Here is a 16,251-nt window from a genome sequence, read left to right as displayed (position 1 = left end):
ACGTCAAGATACATCAGGGTTGCATTTTACATCAGGATTAGGTTCTAAAGGAAACATGTAAGTCAAATACCACATAGAGGGCACCTGGGTGGCTCATTTGGTTAAGCCTCTCAGGTCATGATCTCAGAGTCCTGGGATTGGGCCTGCACAGGGCTCTCTGCTCAGCAGGGAGCCTGCTTCCCCCCCCCTCTCTATGCCTACCTGCCTCTCTGCCTACTTGTGATCTCTGTCAAATAAATAAATAAAATATTAAAAAAAAAACAAAACCACATAGGTTTGCTAGCTCACTTGGTAGAGCATGTGACCCTTAGTCTCAGAATTGTGAGTTTAAAACCCATATTAAGTGTAGAGATTAAAAAATAAGTAAATAAAATCTTTAAAAAAAACCCCACATATACTCAAAATTACTCCCTTAAAATATACAACCATCAATGTTAATAAGCATATATAAATGCAAAATATTATACAGTAAATCAAGAATACAACAGAGTCATTCTGTATCAAAAATATATACATTCTGTTCTGCTATACTTATTTTTGATAACCTGAACGGACTCATTCATGCCTAGTAAACAGGGAAACACTATTAAAGGTATTAGGGTAACACTGAAAAATCACACCACCTTGTGGTGGTTTCTGCCAGTATGTTAATGTTTGATGTCAAAGAAGCATACAGGAAAAAGCTTTCTCACAATTAAAAGAGAAAGCTTTAGGGACGCCTGGGTGGCTCAGTTGGTTGGACTACTGCCTTCGGCTCAGGTCGTGATCCTGGAGTCCCGGGATCGAGTCCCACATCAGGCTCCCAGCTCCATGGGGAGTCTGCTTCGCTCTCTGACCTTCTCCTCGCTCATGCTCTCTTTCACTGTCTCTCTCTCTCAAATAAATAAATAAAATCTTGAGAAAAAAAAAAAAAAAAAAGAGAAAGCTTTAGAAGTGTCCTCCTTGGGGCACCCGGGTGGCTCAGTCAGTTAAGCAGCTGCCTTCAGCTCAGGTCATGATCCCAGGATTCAGGGATCAAGGCCCATGCCAGGCTTCATGCTCTCGGGAAGTCTGTATTATCTGCGCCCCCACCCCCTACGCCTGCACTCTCTTCCTCAAATAAATAATATCTAAAAAAAAAAAAAAAAAAAAAAAAGAGGAGCAGCTTCCTTGAGTGAAGGTGGCACTTTAAAAACAATGTTTACCATAACATTAAGCCATCTAATGAAGGTACAAGTGCAGATGAAGGAATTTCAAAGAGCTAGTAGCCTCCTGGGCTTAGAAAAAAAAAAGATGAGGTGGGATCCACACTGAGTCAGACTCTAGTTCTGATGGTACTGCTCTCTATTAGAGGAAAACACCCTCAAAGACCTACATATCAAAGGAGACAGCTTAATGCTAAGGCTTAAGGCTGCCAGGCAGTGTTGGATACCAATGCTAGTCAAGTGCATTTGAACTTCTCTTAGGATTTGTGCAGGTTCCAAAATATATCCACAAACTTTCTAACACTCTGTCCATCAAGAGGTGAGGTCTATATCCCCCACTTGAATCTGGGCAAGATTATGAGTGCTTGGACCAAGAGCATGGCAGAAATGACACTATGTGAGGTTTTTAAGGTTAAAACATAAAAGGCGGGGCGCCTGGGTGGCTCAGTGGTTAAAGCCTCTGCCTTCGGCTCAGGTCATGATCTGGGGTCCGGGGATGAGGCCCGCATCGGGCTCTTCACTTGGTGGGGAGCCTGCTTCCCCCTCTCTCTCTGTCTGCCTCTCTGCCTGCTTGTGATCTGTCAAATCAATAAATAAAATCTAAAACAAAACAAAAACAAAAACATAAAAGGCAATGCTGCTTCCACCATGTCTACCAGCCACTCACTTCTGGAGCCCTGAGCTGTCCTACAAAGTTTCACTACCCTGACACTACCACACTAAAGAGGTCACTTGTAGCTACTTTGTGCGACATTTCCCCTTTCCTAGCCAACAGTCAGTATCAACTGCCACCCGTGAGAGTGAGCCACCATGGATGTCCAGCGAGGCCTCTGATGGCTGCCAACCAGCCAACAGCTGACTGAACCTAAAGGAGACGCACAGGTTCTTAGCGTTTTGCCCCAAGCCTATTTCTCCTAATAACGCAGCCCTGTCATTCTTAGTATGCTGCTTGACAGAACAAAGCTTCTCAAGAATACACAAATTTCTGAAACCAGTATTACACTATATGTTAACTAACTAGGATTTAAATAAAAATTTGAAAATAAATAAAGAGGGCGCCTGGGTGGCTCAGTGGGTTAAGCCGCTGCCTTCGGCTCAGGTCATGATCTCAGGGTCCTGGGATCGAGTCCCGCATCGGGCTCTCTGCTCAGCAGGGAGCCTGCTTCCCTCTCTCTCTCTCTGCCTGCGTCTCCATCTACTTGTGATTTCTCTCTGTCAAATAAATAAATAAAAATCTTTAAAATAAAAAAAAAATAAAAAAAAAATAAAAAAAAAAAAAAGAAAATAAATAAAGAAACTTACAGTGTTACACTGACATCTTTACAGCATATGTAAAATTTTACTGGGGGACACTGGGACCAACAGGAGCCTAGGTAGCCACATTCCCCATGTCACTCTTATTTCATCACATATACTGGCAGTTCTCAAGGTGTGGCATACAGAACCCAGAGGATTTCTGAGATCCTTTCAAAGGAGGTCTGTAAGGCCACAGCTATTTTCTAATCCACTAAGACGTAATCTGTCATTTTGAGTCCATCTTTCATGAGTACACAGTGCAATTTTTTTGAGGCGACTAAGTCAGATCTTAAAGAGATATTAAAAAGTGCAAAACCACAGCATTCTTCTAACTCAAACTTTTAAAAAATAGTTATTTTTCATAAAAAATATTTATATAAATATAACTGGGTTCATTATTGCCATTTTAAAACAAATTGATAAGGGTGTGGGGGTGGCTTAAGTTTTAAGTCTAAGTTGTTTAACTCTTGATTTTGGCTCAGGTTATGATCTCAGGGTTGTGAGATCAAGTCCTTCATCGGACTCCATGCCTGGCATGGAGCCTGCTAAAGACACTCTCCCTCTCCTGCCCCTGGCTTGTGTACGCAAATTTCTTTCTCTCTCACCCTCTCTCTTAAAAAGTAGATAGATAAATAAGTAAAATAAAACTTAATCCTTAATTTAAAAACCTGTCAGTTTCAACTCTTAGTATATAACCCACATAAACAAAAAAGGTCCTCAATTATTTTTAAGAGGATATAGGCTCTTGGGGCACCTGGGTGGTTCAGTGGGTTAAAGCCCCTGTCTTCAGCCCGGATCCTGGGATACAGCCCCAGGTCTGGCTCTCTGCTCAGTGGGGAGCCTGCTTATCCCCCAACCCCACACCCTGCCTGCCTCTCTGCCTACTTGTGATCTCTGTCAAATTAATAAAAATCTTTAAAAAAAAAGAGTATACAGGGTCTTGAGACTAAGAAGTTTAAGAACTGCTCTATTTAAATTCTTTTCTTCAATTTTCTTTTGTCTGAAATCACACAGTATTTAATGTGTGCAAATTAAAAGCTCAAGTTATGACATTCCCATTGTAAAAAGAGTTCTAAACTCACATCTAATAAACTTATGTGTTTCTATCTTCCCTAGCTCAGGTTATTTTTTATTTACCTATTCAATCACACAAAATTAGGACTTACCATATTACTTATTCTACTTCCTGAATTCATGTCCTACTTTGTATCTTCCCTTCCCTCATCCTCTGGATTCCTAATCACTTAACACATCTTCTAATCCTACTTCCCATCCACCTGCCAAGATGTCACTGCAGACCCAACACCCATGGATCCCAAACCATGCATCAAGGTGCTCCAGGTGCCACAGGAAATTCATAGGGGCACTACAAAATATTTTAAGTACCTGAAGTAAACAGAGCAACATGTCCAACATCTGTCAAACACTACATGTACTACAAGCTCAAGTTGGCTCAATGTTAACATCAGAGCATGTTACATTCCTTTTAGTGATGTCCTACCTTTGTAAAACTAAAATTTCCACAGCTGCTACGTTAAAATCAAACACCACAGGAAAATCACTATGGAACAGGAAGTTAGCACTGTAGTATCCCAGGCGAGTATAAGATTCAGGAAAGAATTAAAGTATTATTTTTTCTTTTAATCAGTGTATCACTTTTAGAATGAAATAATTACACTATTTAAATTTGAGAACACAATCTTTTAAGAATAAAATTTCTCTTTTATTCCACTTACATCTATTATTTCTTCAAGTAACTACATAAGAAACATTTATCTCTTTGAACTTAACAAAGAGAACTATTAGAATTTCACTTAGCCTGTGGGTATCATGAAGAAAGATTCTAAATCCTGGGGTAAAAAGATGGTTGATTAGAGACATATCCATAGAAGTCAACGTTTACCTCATTTTTTGTTGTTTCTACCTTGGTCTTTTCCCTTGACCCAGATGTTGGCATTTCCTTTGTATGTCCATCAGGAATATATATCAAAACACATGGGGCTTCTTTGCAGCTATATGGGCTAAAGAGAAAACGGAGGGCCAAAAAAGGTTTAGAACAAAATTATGTGACAGTAATTCAAACTGAATTCCTCGATTAAGTCACTGGCATCATGTTAATGCTTCTTGAAGTATAAACAGTCCATTCTCTTATTATTCAAATCAGAAGCTCTTCAGTGAAGTTTAAAAACAATGGATACATAAATAAAAATTCATAGTGCTGGGCGCCTGGGTGGCTCAGTGGGTTAAGCCGCTGCCTTCGGCTCAGGTCATGATCTCAGGGTCCTGGGATCGAGTCCCACATCAGGCTCTCTGCTCGACAGGGAGCCTGCTTCCTCCTCTCTCTCTCTCTGCCTGCCTCTCTGCCTACTTGTGATCTCTCTCTGTCAAATAAATAAATAAAATCTTAAAAAAAAAAAAAAATCATAGTGCTAATTATAACCTTCCAGTTTAAGATCTTTTATAGATATAAACAGGCTAACTCTAGGACAAAAGTTCAGCTCCTCTGCCTGCCACCAGAAATGGCACTAGTGGGTGCTCATTCTTGACCGAAAGACAAATGCATCTCCATACAATACCTAATATGCTTGTGAACAGAAAAATTTCCGTAAAACACTTAAAAGAATTTCTCAATTTTTAAAAGTAATCAGCAAAATCCACTGCCACCAAGGCTACTGATAAGCATATGACTTCTTCAAATTTTGTAGTAAAAGCTCAAGTGAAAATATAAAGAGAAGAATTCAGTATATCTCTTCAATATTTTTGAATAGCTTTACTGAGATAAGATTACTATTTTCCTCTAAATGTACCTGCTATGTTATTTATATTCTATAATGCATCTAATGAAAATACACTATAAAAAGGTAATAGTAATAATTTTTACCCAACGATATATTGGAATGTCTCTTTATACTTGGGACTACATTTGTGAAGATGAATTATAAGATGGTTTAATTTTAGAAATCAATAATTTGTTATTATTATGCTGTTTCAGAGTTACTGCTTGTTACCTTAAGGTCTGAAATATTAAATATAAAAGGCAAATATCAAACTGAAGAGAGAATTATCAGGTAGAGTATTTTAGAAGAAATTCAATATTTAAAGTCTTACTACGGTAAGAATGTCAAGCATTTTCGTTTAAATGCTCAGTGACGTTTACTTACCTAACAGGTTCATATGGCTGATCACATACGCAGAATCCTCTTCTCTGGAGTTGTATGATGTCTCCTTTTTTCAAATCCTTAAGGCAGGGATCCCCCAGCATTAGTTCTTCATGCTATAAAGATGAAAGAAAACCAAAATACAACTTCTTAGAAATCAGAGCACTGGAAACAACTCTAAAATAGAAGTTGTTTTTCCAGAAGGCAGACTATCCTCAATTTAAACAGATATGTTAAAAACTTTACTACTTAAGCAGATACAGTGAAACAGTAAAGAAGTAAACAATTACATCTATTACATTTTTTTTAAAACTTAAAACTGATGAACTGATGAATTAACTTCAGGAAACCTTTTCATCAACTTGACTGGTATCCCCGCATACTTAAGTAAGTTTCCCACCATAAATTCCACCAGGAGCGGCAGTGAGAGAAGCACAGACAGACCGAGCTGCAAGGCACTTAAGCATAAGCAAGTTCTTTAACCTCGCTGTGCTTCAACTCTTACCTTCCACAAAACAGAAACATCACTCTTTTACATCTTTTCATTTTAACAAAATTTTACAGATCTTTTCCATTTTACTTGAAAACCAAATACTCAAAAGTAATTTTAAAAATTCTAAAAAAGTTTATATAACAAGGAAAAAGAAACAGGGTGTCTTTCAGGAGACTACCTTACTGTTCTTGTTCACATACTGCTTAAAGTCCTCATCTTTCCCCAGCACCGGCTTGGTGATCAAGTGCTCGTAGGTGACACAGATTGCAGGAATAGGAAGGGCACGTGCAGTCTCTGCAAGCCACGTGATCTTCGTGGTTTTCTTGTAGTCTTTGTTCTCCAAATTCAACTTTGCATCAAGAGATACAATTTTTCCATCTGCACTTCTAGATAGAAGATTGAAAAGTGTTAAAAGAAAACCGTAACTGTCCTAAATGCATTATTTTGTCCTGTACCTGTAAGAAATGGCTAGGATTTTCTTTGGAAAAATGCCAAAGCAAACATTTGAGCTTCTAGTACGTTCCAGACAAATACTGGTTAAGAGACAATAAAAATAAAATCTACTAGAGAGCAGATGCGCACTCGTGTGATGAAAAACACAAGCATATCTACAAATTTTAAGCCATCTGCATTAAACATTAAAAAATATAAAGTACCATATTTTTAAACATTTAACAATTACTTGAAATCATACGTAATGACTGGACAATTCAGATTTCAGAGTTTACATAAATTTTATTAGCATACTATATTCCATTTATGTAATCTTAAGAACAAGTGTAGCACACTGTAATAACTAGAAAGCTCGTATTCATCACAAAATAATTTTAAAACAGATTTTAGGATAAAGAATGTTATGTATACAAAATCTGTCCAAAGGATCCCTTGCCCAGCAACTGTACAATGAGAATCAGATGACAAGAAGACAACTGTAAGCATGAGAACTATTTTTTTTACATCTAGACACAGTAATTTTCAGTATCACAAGCAAAACACCCCGATACCCAATTAGTAAACTGGACACACATGGAAACCTGTTGTGCGTCCAGAATTAGCAGTTTCTATCCCTGAGCAGATTTACCGGTGGGAAAATGAATGAGACTAAATCTGGTAATTTTTAATAAGTGAATAAACTAAGAATTCCCTTCCATATTTATTTAAAAACAGACAAAAATTTCTTACTTATTTATTTTAGTAATGTTGATGTTGCCCCAATTTATAAAGGTAACCATCTCCCCCTCCGACAAGGTCTCTGCATCAGCACCTTCAATGAAAACTTTAGGACTGTACCACACTGGCTTCAAGCCAACATCAGGATTCTGATTGATTAAAAAAAAAAAAAAAAGAAGAAGAGTGTTGATTGAAACAACTTATTGAACCCAGCATGCAAATTTAATATTCATTCATTTAATTCTTTAATCAAACATGCTGAATCCCAGCCACGTGGCAGTAATGCTAATGGGAGTCAGACAAAGTCCCTACAATTACTTCCAGCCTAAAATTCTTTGTTTTCAGAGCTAAGACAGTTATCATTTGTTTTTGTTGTCCCTCCAACCAGAATCTACTTTGCAGTCCTCAGAATGTCACTAGTGCTTGGCAACAAAGGAGAAAATGGAGTCACTTCTGATCAGTGGCTACAGAACATTACAGGACAACAGATGTCACCACAGCAGGAAAATGTGTGGACCTTTCATATCTTAGATGACAAATTAAAAGAGTATCATATTTGTATAGATAGATAAATTTTCTGTCTTTTCAGTATGTATTATAAAAGAAGGAAAAAGATTTGGAGAATAAAAAGAATGGTGTGTTAACCCTCAGTTTTTGTTTAACAGACTTCAAAAGAAGAAAAGTCTAAGATTTTTTGAAATAAGTATTACACAGCATGTGTTTAGTAATTACTCAATAAATGTACCAATGTAAAAATTTGAGAAAAATCAGGATGATGTATTGACTTACATTCTACTGAACTCAGAGAATGGTAACAGGCTAAGATTTAGTGAGGAAAATGATACCTAAGATTCCAAAGATCGCACTGAGCACACCAGTCATCATTTAAAGAGTGTCTCCAAATGAATAATAAACTTATCCTTTATTATGTGTAACTATTACCCATGCTATCTGAACACAACTACCATTTTAACAAATAAGCGCCTTAGGACATTTTCTCACCACTCAAATTTCAAAGCATTCAGTAAGCTTCACAGTTAAGCTAACTGTAGTCAGTGACATGATACACAGATAGCACCAACGCCTGGGTGAACCAATCAGATGTGAGATAAAGGCAAAGTCAAATCTATCACAAACATATACTCTTTCCAAATCTTATTAGGAGTCACCCTAAAATAACTCAAATCTTGAAAGTTAAAAATAGCCACTGCCATGTACAAAGACAATCATATAAGGCTACAACTCAGATGCCTATTATTTTATATGTAAGTTAGCCTGTGTATATAACAGTTATGAGTAAGGTTATGAGTACATTAGGCTATTGTATGAGTGAGTTAGTCTATGCATCTCCATTATACAATGAAGGTATTTATAGACAACCCACAAAGCTTGAATAAAAGGATCTATTTTTGCTGAAAGGCTGTCAAGCAAGCAGTCATAATGTCAAGCAGTCATAATGAAGACAACAATCATGGTTTAACTAAGAGGAATTCCCTACTACTTGTATCTAAGATTTGTATTCTGAATTCAGATGGACAGAGTTCATTCTCACTTCACTGACATTCTCTAAAACAGACTAAATGCCAGTGTGATAGATTCTGAATGAAAACTGTGACTCAAAGGGCACCTGGCTGGCTCAGTTGGTAGAGCACATGACTCTTGATCTCAGGGTCATGAGTCTGAACCCCACACTAGGCGTGGAGCCTACTTTAAAAAAAAGAAAAATTGTGATTCAATATTACTAGGTCTAATGTTTGGGCTTAAAGACAAAGGTACCAATGAATAACTAGTTAACAGAGAACACACCTCAGCTTCCCTATAAAGACAACAGCCTGAATTATGGTATCATCTTCCAGAAGGACTCCAAGAAAAGGTGAACTTTTATTATATACTTATATACTATCTCTACAGAACAACAACAACAACAAAGGCACAGAGTGTAAAAGTTCTGAGATGTGTTTTGGATTATTACTAAAATAGATTTCCTCAGCAAAAAACCCACAAAAACATTTACTTCAATTAGTATCAAATCAGACAAATAATATTGAATAGAAAATGATCTCAAAACCATGCAACAGCTGCCCCCAAGCCACATTTTCCCTTTTCTTATCCTGCTCCTTCTGAGAATAACATTGGTGAAAGTGCATGGTGACCTTTGGGTGTTTGGCTACTTCTTTCATCTCCTCCTGAGCCTCAGGGATATTCACAGGAACCACGTCTTTCTTCAGTAATGCAACATACCGTGGCGCCACCGGGTCAATAACCTGCAACAAATGCAACCTCGTGTTAAAACATCCAGATATTTTAAAAACTTCATAAATAAAATAAATGATAGCACAGGAATACTAACTGGCTTTCTTTGTTACTGCATTTACTAATTTTTTGTTTTACCTGCTAAGTCTCCTCTAATATTTAACTGTCCGGTAGAAAAAAAGGAAACAATCATAATCGAAAGCTACATAAAATTCAAAGTTCCTTCTCAAGAATAAGTCCTGACAGGTGAAAAGAAACCAATTAGTTAAAGCAAAATATTACCTTTGCAAATAACTTATAACTCTGTTATTAGAAGATGAGGAAAATTCATCCTGCGGGGTCATGTATCAATCCTATGGGTAAGTGTGATATGTCCTTTTGTATTACTGGAAAAGTCCATTTTCAAAGAATATAGGTATTGTATCTTAGTATCAGTTTTAATCAGTGTTAGGCAACACATCACAATCAAAAGCAAAACATTATTAGGTCACTATAATAAGGCAATTCTATAAACTGAATAGTATAAACAAGACATTTCTGCTGGTCTGCAAGCTACATATACAGGGACCACTGTGTTCCCAGTATTGAGCCAGGGCCGGGCACACACAGGTGATCAACAGACATTTGCGGATTCACTGGATGAATGGTTCTACTCGCTGTGCTCTGACCTAACTCCACCTCCAAAACAGCAGTAGCATGCCCTTCTGGATCGGATGTATTTTCCTTACTTCACTGTTCAATTTAAAATTATCCATGGTGACCACACAAAACAGCAGTGTTTAGACACTAAATAAAGCATATGGAAGAAAAACGTAGATAGAGGCGCATGTACAGAGTGAGGCGCTAAGGAGGATGTAGGAAATAGTGTATGGCTAACCGAACTTGGCTGTGTTTGTTTTGTATTATTCTGTTGTTGTTACCACTGCTGGGTTAGTTTTTTGTATGTTTGCTTTTAGAGTATTTTCCAGCTTCTGAAAAGAATAATGTGAAAATTCTCAGTGACTCAGAGGGTCACTCATAAAAGCCTGAAAAGCTCTTTAACTCCCTGTGTCTGCTACTCCTCCTGGCTTCTGTTTCATGTTGGTAGTAAATCAGGACCAGCCTCTCTCTATATCGTCATTCCATTCCTTCCTTCCTTGAGTTAGCTTAAAGATCATCCTTCCCTAAAGATTCCTCCTTTTAGCTTCAACTGGGCTAAAATGACTGAAGACTTAATTTGCAATTCCTCAGTTCAGTACTTAAGCCAGGAAGATACAGTTTCTTTAAAGAAAGCTACAACTAGACAAGCCGGCCTGGGAAACCTCCTCCAGGTCACTGCAGCTCAGCCTCCTCACCTGACAAAAGCCGGAGAAGATGGTTTCTCACACCTGACTATTTACAGTCATCACTTACTCGGCGGCTAGCTCAGATTCTCAGGCCACTTAACCCTACAGGACAATGAATGTGATAGTCTGAAGTAAAGGCTAAAGAAATCTATTTTTAACAAGCATTCCATAGGATAGTCAGGGACAGTGAAGTCTAAGAAATCTCGGATTAAAAGATTTTAAGTTGTTCAGCTCTAAATTATATAATTCTAAAAATTTCTGGATCAAATTACTCCGAAGTGTCCCAGGGATTTCAAGGAGTTCCCCTGGCAGACACCACCCAGTGGGGAAAGACAGGCCTGGGACTGTGGAGAAGAATCCAGAACCCTTAACACACTTCCACCAGAAAAGCTACCCTTTTATTTACTGGGGTTTACTTGAAAATTTTTCATTTGAAGACTTTCCTTTTTGGGGGTCAAAGAGAGAAGTCTCTACCTACTTTAGGTTAGGGGCAGAGGCAAGGGAGTTGGGATGAGATTTGGAGGGGAAACTATGATATTACATACTACTGAAATACTAACATAGCTTTAAAAATTATAGCAATAAAGGAAGGCTGATGTAAGCAAGTATTACTGTAAAATGAACGGCTTAAAGCCATGACTTTTCTGCCTTGGCTAAAGAGTTCAGATCCTAATATTTACACTTACATACAACCAAGAAAAAAATTATGTTAATACAGAGTAAGCTAGTGAAATGTCTCCTATCAGTATTACGGTAGATTATATGTAATGAACTAGGTAACTTTTATTTAATTATGATTCAGAAAAATTATGTATTAATTTCTTACCAATATGAAAAGCCAGGCTAAGAAAATAGGAATTATAGAATTTTCAGGAGGATATGGAGATTATTACTCACCCCACATCTCACTGTCCCCTTCACCCATTTCTCCCCTTTTCTCAGCCATATACACTATGCTCTGCAAATAAAGCTCTTTCTCCAAAGGAACATGTACTTAACGAGTTGCAGCTAATCCAGTTACCCCTCTAGTCCTTTAGCAGAAGATGCTTTAACAAAAATGCTAAGTTACTAAGAACGGGAGAGTGTCCACAGAATGACATTTTATCTCTGTCCTTAATGACTGCCTCACCGAGCCATGGTGTTAAATTTAGTTCAGTAATGTCTCACTAACATTTTATTCACAGAGCTTGGAAAAAAAGAGTGAGCTACAAAATAACAAAGCAGTAATCAGACTGAATGGTACATGAACCCTAAATATGAGATCTGTACCTCAAGGGGCAGAAAGGGGCAAAGTGAAGGAAGTGTAGGAGGAGGTGAGGAAAGCCAGCAACAGAAACGAAAAGGTACGTCACCAGAATAACATCATTTTTACTACCCATCAAAATGTTTTAACTGTGCTGTTTTCAACATGATGCTTACTGATTAGAGGTCCCACAGACGTATGGATAAACCAGCAGCCTGAAGAATACTCAACTACTTTCATTCCCTCCTGTATCCCCACTAAAAAAACATAAAGGATTGGGGCAGCTGGGTGGCTCAGTCAGTTAAGCATCCACCTTCAGCTCAGATCATGATCCCGGGGGCCTGGGATCGAGCCCTGCACTGGGCTCCCTGCTTGAAGGGAACCTGCTTCTCCCTCTCCTCCCCGCTCAGTGCTCACGCGTGCTCTCTCTCTCTCAAATAAATAAAATCTTAAAAAAAGGGAAAAGATTTAAAGAAAAGAATTTGTTGTTGTTGTTGTTGTTGGAAAGTACAAACCCCGAAAACTAGTGTAATCAAAGAGGAGAGAACAACAAAATTCTGTGATCTGAAAATCATACAGAAACATCCCCTCTCTGTTCCATAAATGAGGCACTGCCACTTCCCCATCCCCACTACAGAAAGAAGTTTACTCTGCAAGGAGGAGGGTGCTTAGATCCTGGCAAGTACCAGGAGGATGTGAAGAAGAGGGTACTGCACAAAATTAAGTGAATGCATGATACTACACAGAAAGGCCCTCAGTCCTCTTCTGTTCAGCTCCAAAGCTCTGACAGCTAAGCCTTCACACTTCAGGCAGGTAATTAAAAGAAACTTCCTTGGAAAAACTGCCAATTCCAAGAGATAAGAGATAAAGTTACTGACACAGAGATTCTCCAACTAACTGACTCAGCAAGGTCATCCTACAGTGAGGCTCAGCTGACAAGTCCAACTCTTTGTTTTGGGCCTGCTAACTGCTCCTTTAGTCCTCCATGTTAAACATGAGCAGATATTCAAGATTATCCAGACCTCTGAGATGTCTTTAACATGCTTTTAATATGAAACAGAAAGTGAAAATAATCTGCAGGAAAGAGAGAGCACAAGAAGAATTTCCACTAATGTTAGTATTCTAAGCATGAAACAGGAACAGCAACAAGAACGTTTTTAATCCGAGAACAGAAACAAAACCTTGGAGACATGATATAGAAGTGAAAAACTCAACCGGAGGTCGGGAAGATACAGCGGAGTCCATCCAGCACAAAGCAAAGCCAAAAGATGAGATAGAAAAAAAAGAGAGAAGATAAGCCTGGAGGACCGGTCTAGGAGGCCCAACATCTACTCACGAGTTCCAGGGAGAAGAACACAAGGCAGAGAAAAAATAAAGAAAGGATTCAAGACAATTTCCCAGAACTGAAGGAACGAGTCTCCAGACTGGAAGCCACCTGTTTTTCTGACGGATAAAGATGAAAACAGAGCCTGCCACAACACCTCCTCATGAAATTTCAGAATGAAAAAGGTCATATACAAGGTCTCAAAAATCTTCATCCCTTGCCCCCTTCTCAGGGAGCTACCAAAGGCCAGAGCAGAGCAAAGCAAGAGGAACATAAAAAGATACAAGAGTTCGATCCGTCACAGAACAAAAGCACACGAAACCCCAGAACGATGGCCGAGCACGGAAGACTGCTGAGCCTCCGCAGCAGCGCGGAGCAGGGCAGAAGGCTCTAGCAGAGCGGTCTCCACGACGGAACTGAAAGAAGGCTGAGGCACAAGAACACCTTGGTAGGAAATTCAGACAATTCAAAGCGGACAGAAGTAGAAAATGAAACAAATGAGGGAAAACAATAATTAACTACAAGAAAACCAAGAGGGTCTGAGAAAAAGTAAGAGACTCGTGTCCCCTCTTTTCATTGTGTGAGTCAGAGGAGGATGCCTAAAACTTAAATAAAAAATAAGAAATAGCAACACACATATTATTTAGAGATACAGGCAATAAAAACACCAAAACAATGATCTAAAAGAGCTGAAAGTGTTTCTCTGGGGTGGGGGGGGGTGAAGGAAGAAGAGAGGGAAATGTGCTCCTCACCTTAACAGACCCTACAGAACTGACCGTGGTGAAATATAATTCATGTATTTGAACTAAGTGCACATGTATAACTTTATTGAAACTTAAAACCTTTAAAATTTGGGTTATTAATGAAAAGTACACCAAATTAACCTTGCCTGTAAATTCTACATGTATTTATTATTAGTAACTGCAGCAACAGAAAGAGCCAATTAATTCCTTTATGTATCAAAAACACACGACACTAAATAAAACAAATTCAAGACACATGCGAGACAAGCAAGTCTTTCTTGAAGCAAGGCATCAGCACAATCAAGCAGCAGTAAGAAAAAAGTACAGAACACAATCACAGAAACTATAGTTTAAAACATGGCATTTTGAGGATTTGCCTTATTATAGTGTCTAAGCATCTGCTTCCATTTGGCAAATAATAAAGTCAATATGCAGTATTCCTTATTTAACTTTCATTTAAGAACAGGTTAAAAAAAAAAACAAACTAGATTCAGTAAGACAGAGGAATGACAATTAGTGAACCTTCAATACAACTCAGTGAAACATACAACTGAAAAACTCTGTCCTCTCAGCACACAAGGGAACAGTGGAATCAAGTTAGCCAGATCTTCCCTTTGCCACTAAGAAAACCAGAGGACATGATTTTTAAAACTAGGAATAATGCATTTTCAGTGGATTTGTATAAGCAAGTCTTTTATATAAATGTGATTGTGCTTCAAAGCTGTATAACATCTCAGGTTATAACATGTAATACGCTAAAAGCTATGTGCTAGGTAAGGCAAATAAAAGCGTTAAGTGATACCTTCTTACAGAGAGCTCGCAGCTTGAAAGCAGAAAAATGAAATGCAGTGTTCATAAGATATTTAAGGAAAAAACTGTTACCGCTCCCCACTAACTCCAAGTTTGTTTTAATCACTGTGACTTGTTTGGTATAGAAAATAGGCTTAATACTCTTTATAGGTTTAAGAAAGGAAAACATTCCATTTTCCTGAAGGTCTGCAAAATGGTAACATTCTTCACAAAGTTTTCTCTATGATGAACACACTAATGAATTCTACACATATCATGTTATTCAGGACTTAGGCACAAGAAAGGAGGACCAAAAGTCAAAATGTGTACCTTTTTATTAAATGCCCAAATTTTGTCCCATTCCATGTTCACAACTGAACGTGAAGAACCCTAGAAAAGCAATAATAAAATGACTTAAAAGGCAAAAAGTATTCATTGGAGTACGTAAGCTAAGATGTTAGAAAAAAAATAAACCCCCAAATACTTGCAAGTTTACTTCCATTGGAATATAAAACCTAGTATGCACAAACTATTTGGTTACCCGAACAGCCAGAGTCAAGAGCTGAGTATTCCACTGTATAAAAATACTACAGGTCATCTCTGTCTCACTTCAGCTTACTAGAGTAGGACGCTCTCAATTTTCCACCATCATAAACATACACTTTGAAAAAAAAAATTCTGCCTTTGCATTATAAGGAACAAGGAACAAAATGAACAGAAATTAATAGAGACTAAAGGGATATTAATAAGACACTTGAAAACTCAAACAGAGAAGATGGAAAACAAAGTGTAGGTCACCTGAGCAGCAATAAACTGCTTCAGCCCTTCGACAGTCATCCCTCTTCTCAGCACCCCACGAACCGTAGGAAACCTCGGGTCATCCCTGGGAAACAGGGAAATTTGTAAGTACCAAAGAGATCTTTTTAATGTACAAACACAAGTAGTACAAAATACCTTATGAATAATAATTACAGTTAGCTTATGAAATAGTTGGACTGAGCTGTTTAAATAATAACTGAGTAACTCATAATACCAATGAGCCCACATACACGGAAGAGGAAAACTGCTTACTCGTCAAATACTGCTCAGTAAAATAAATGCATTACTAGGAATAGTAAAAACACATTTCAAAAAAGACACAGTTGCATCTTCAAATGGGGAACCCATGTATTAAAACATTCTTATTTGCTTTTTATTTAACAAATATTCAAGCTCCCTATTCTACATACAACCGTGAGAATCAGGTAAGAAATGGTATCATGTCACCCATGTA

At 38.0% G+C, this 16,251-nt stretch overlaps 1 protein-coding gene across 1 annotated transcript in view; it reads right to left on the bottom strand.

Moving 5' to 3' along the window:
* EPRS1 (glutamyl-prolyl-tRNA synthetase 1) overlaps nucleotides 1-16,251 on the bottom strand; it is a 65,914-nt gene that overhangs the window by 28,929 nt on the left and 20,734 nt on the right. The window contains exons 11-17 of the mRNA XM_044266815.1: nucleotides 15,777-15,861; nucleotides 15,309-15,368; nucleotides 9,455-9,565; nucleotides 7,314-7,450; nucleotides 6,310-6,517; nucleotides 5,642-5,754; nucleotides 4,384-4,501 (exon numbers count right to left, since the gene is read on the bottom strand). Coding sequence (XP_044122750.1) covers nucleotides 4,384-4,501; nucleotides 5,642-5,754; nucleotides 6,310-6,517; nucleotides 7,314-7,450; nucleotides 9,455-9,565; nucleotides 15,309-15,368; nucleotides 15,777-15,861 — 832 coding nt within the window. The remainder of the gene's footprint in view (nucleotides 1-4,383; nucleotides 4,502-5,641; nucleotides 5,755-6,309; nucleotides 6,518-7,313; nucleotides 7,451-9,454; nucleotides 9,566-15,308; nucleotides 15,369-15,776; nucleotides 15,862-16,251) is intronic.

The sequence above is a fragment of the Neovison vison genome, chromosome 10 (assembly GCF_020171115.1).
Source record: "Neovison vison isolate M4711 chromosome 10, ASM_NN_V1, whole genome shotgun sequence".
NCBI classification, from domain to species: Eukaryota; Metazoa; Chordata; class Mammalia; order Carnivora; family Mustelidae; genus Neogale; species Neogale vison.
This window is presented reverse-complemented; position numbering and strand designations above follow the sequence as displayed.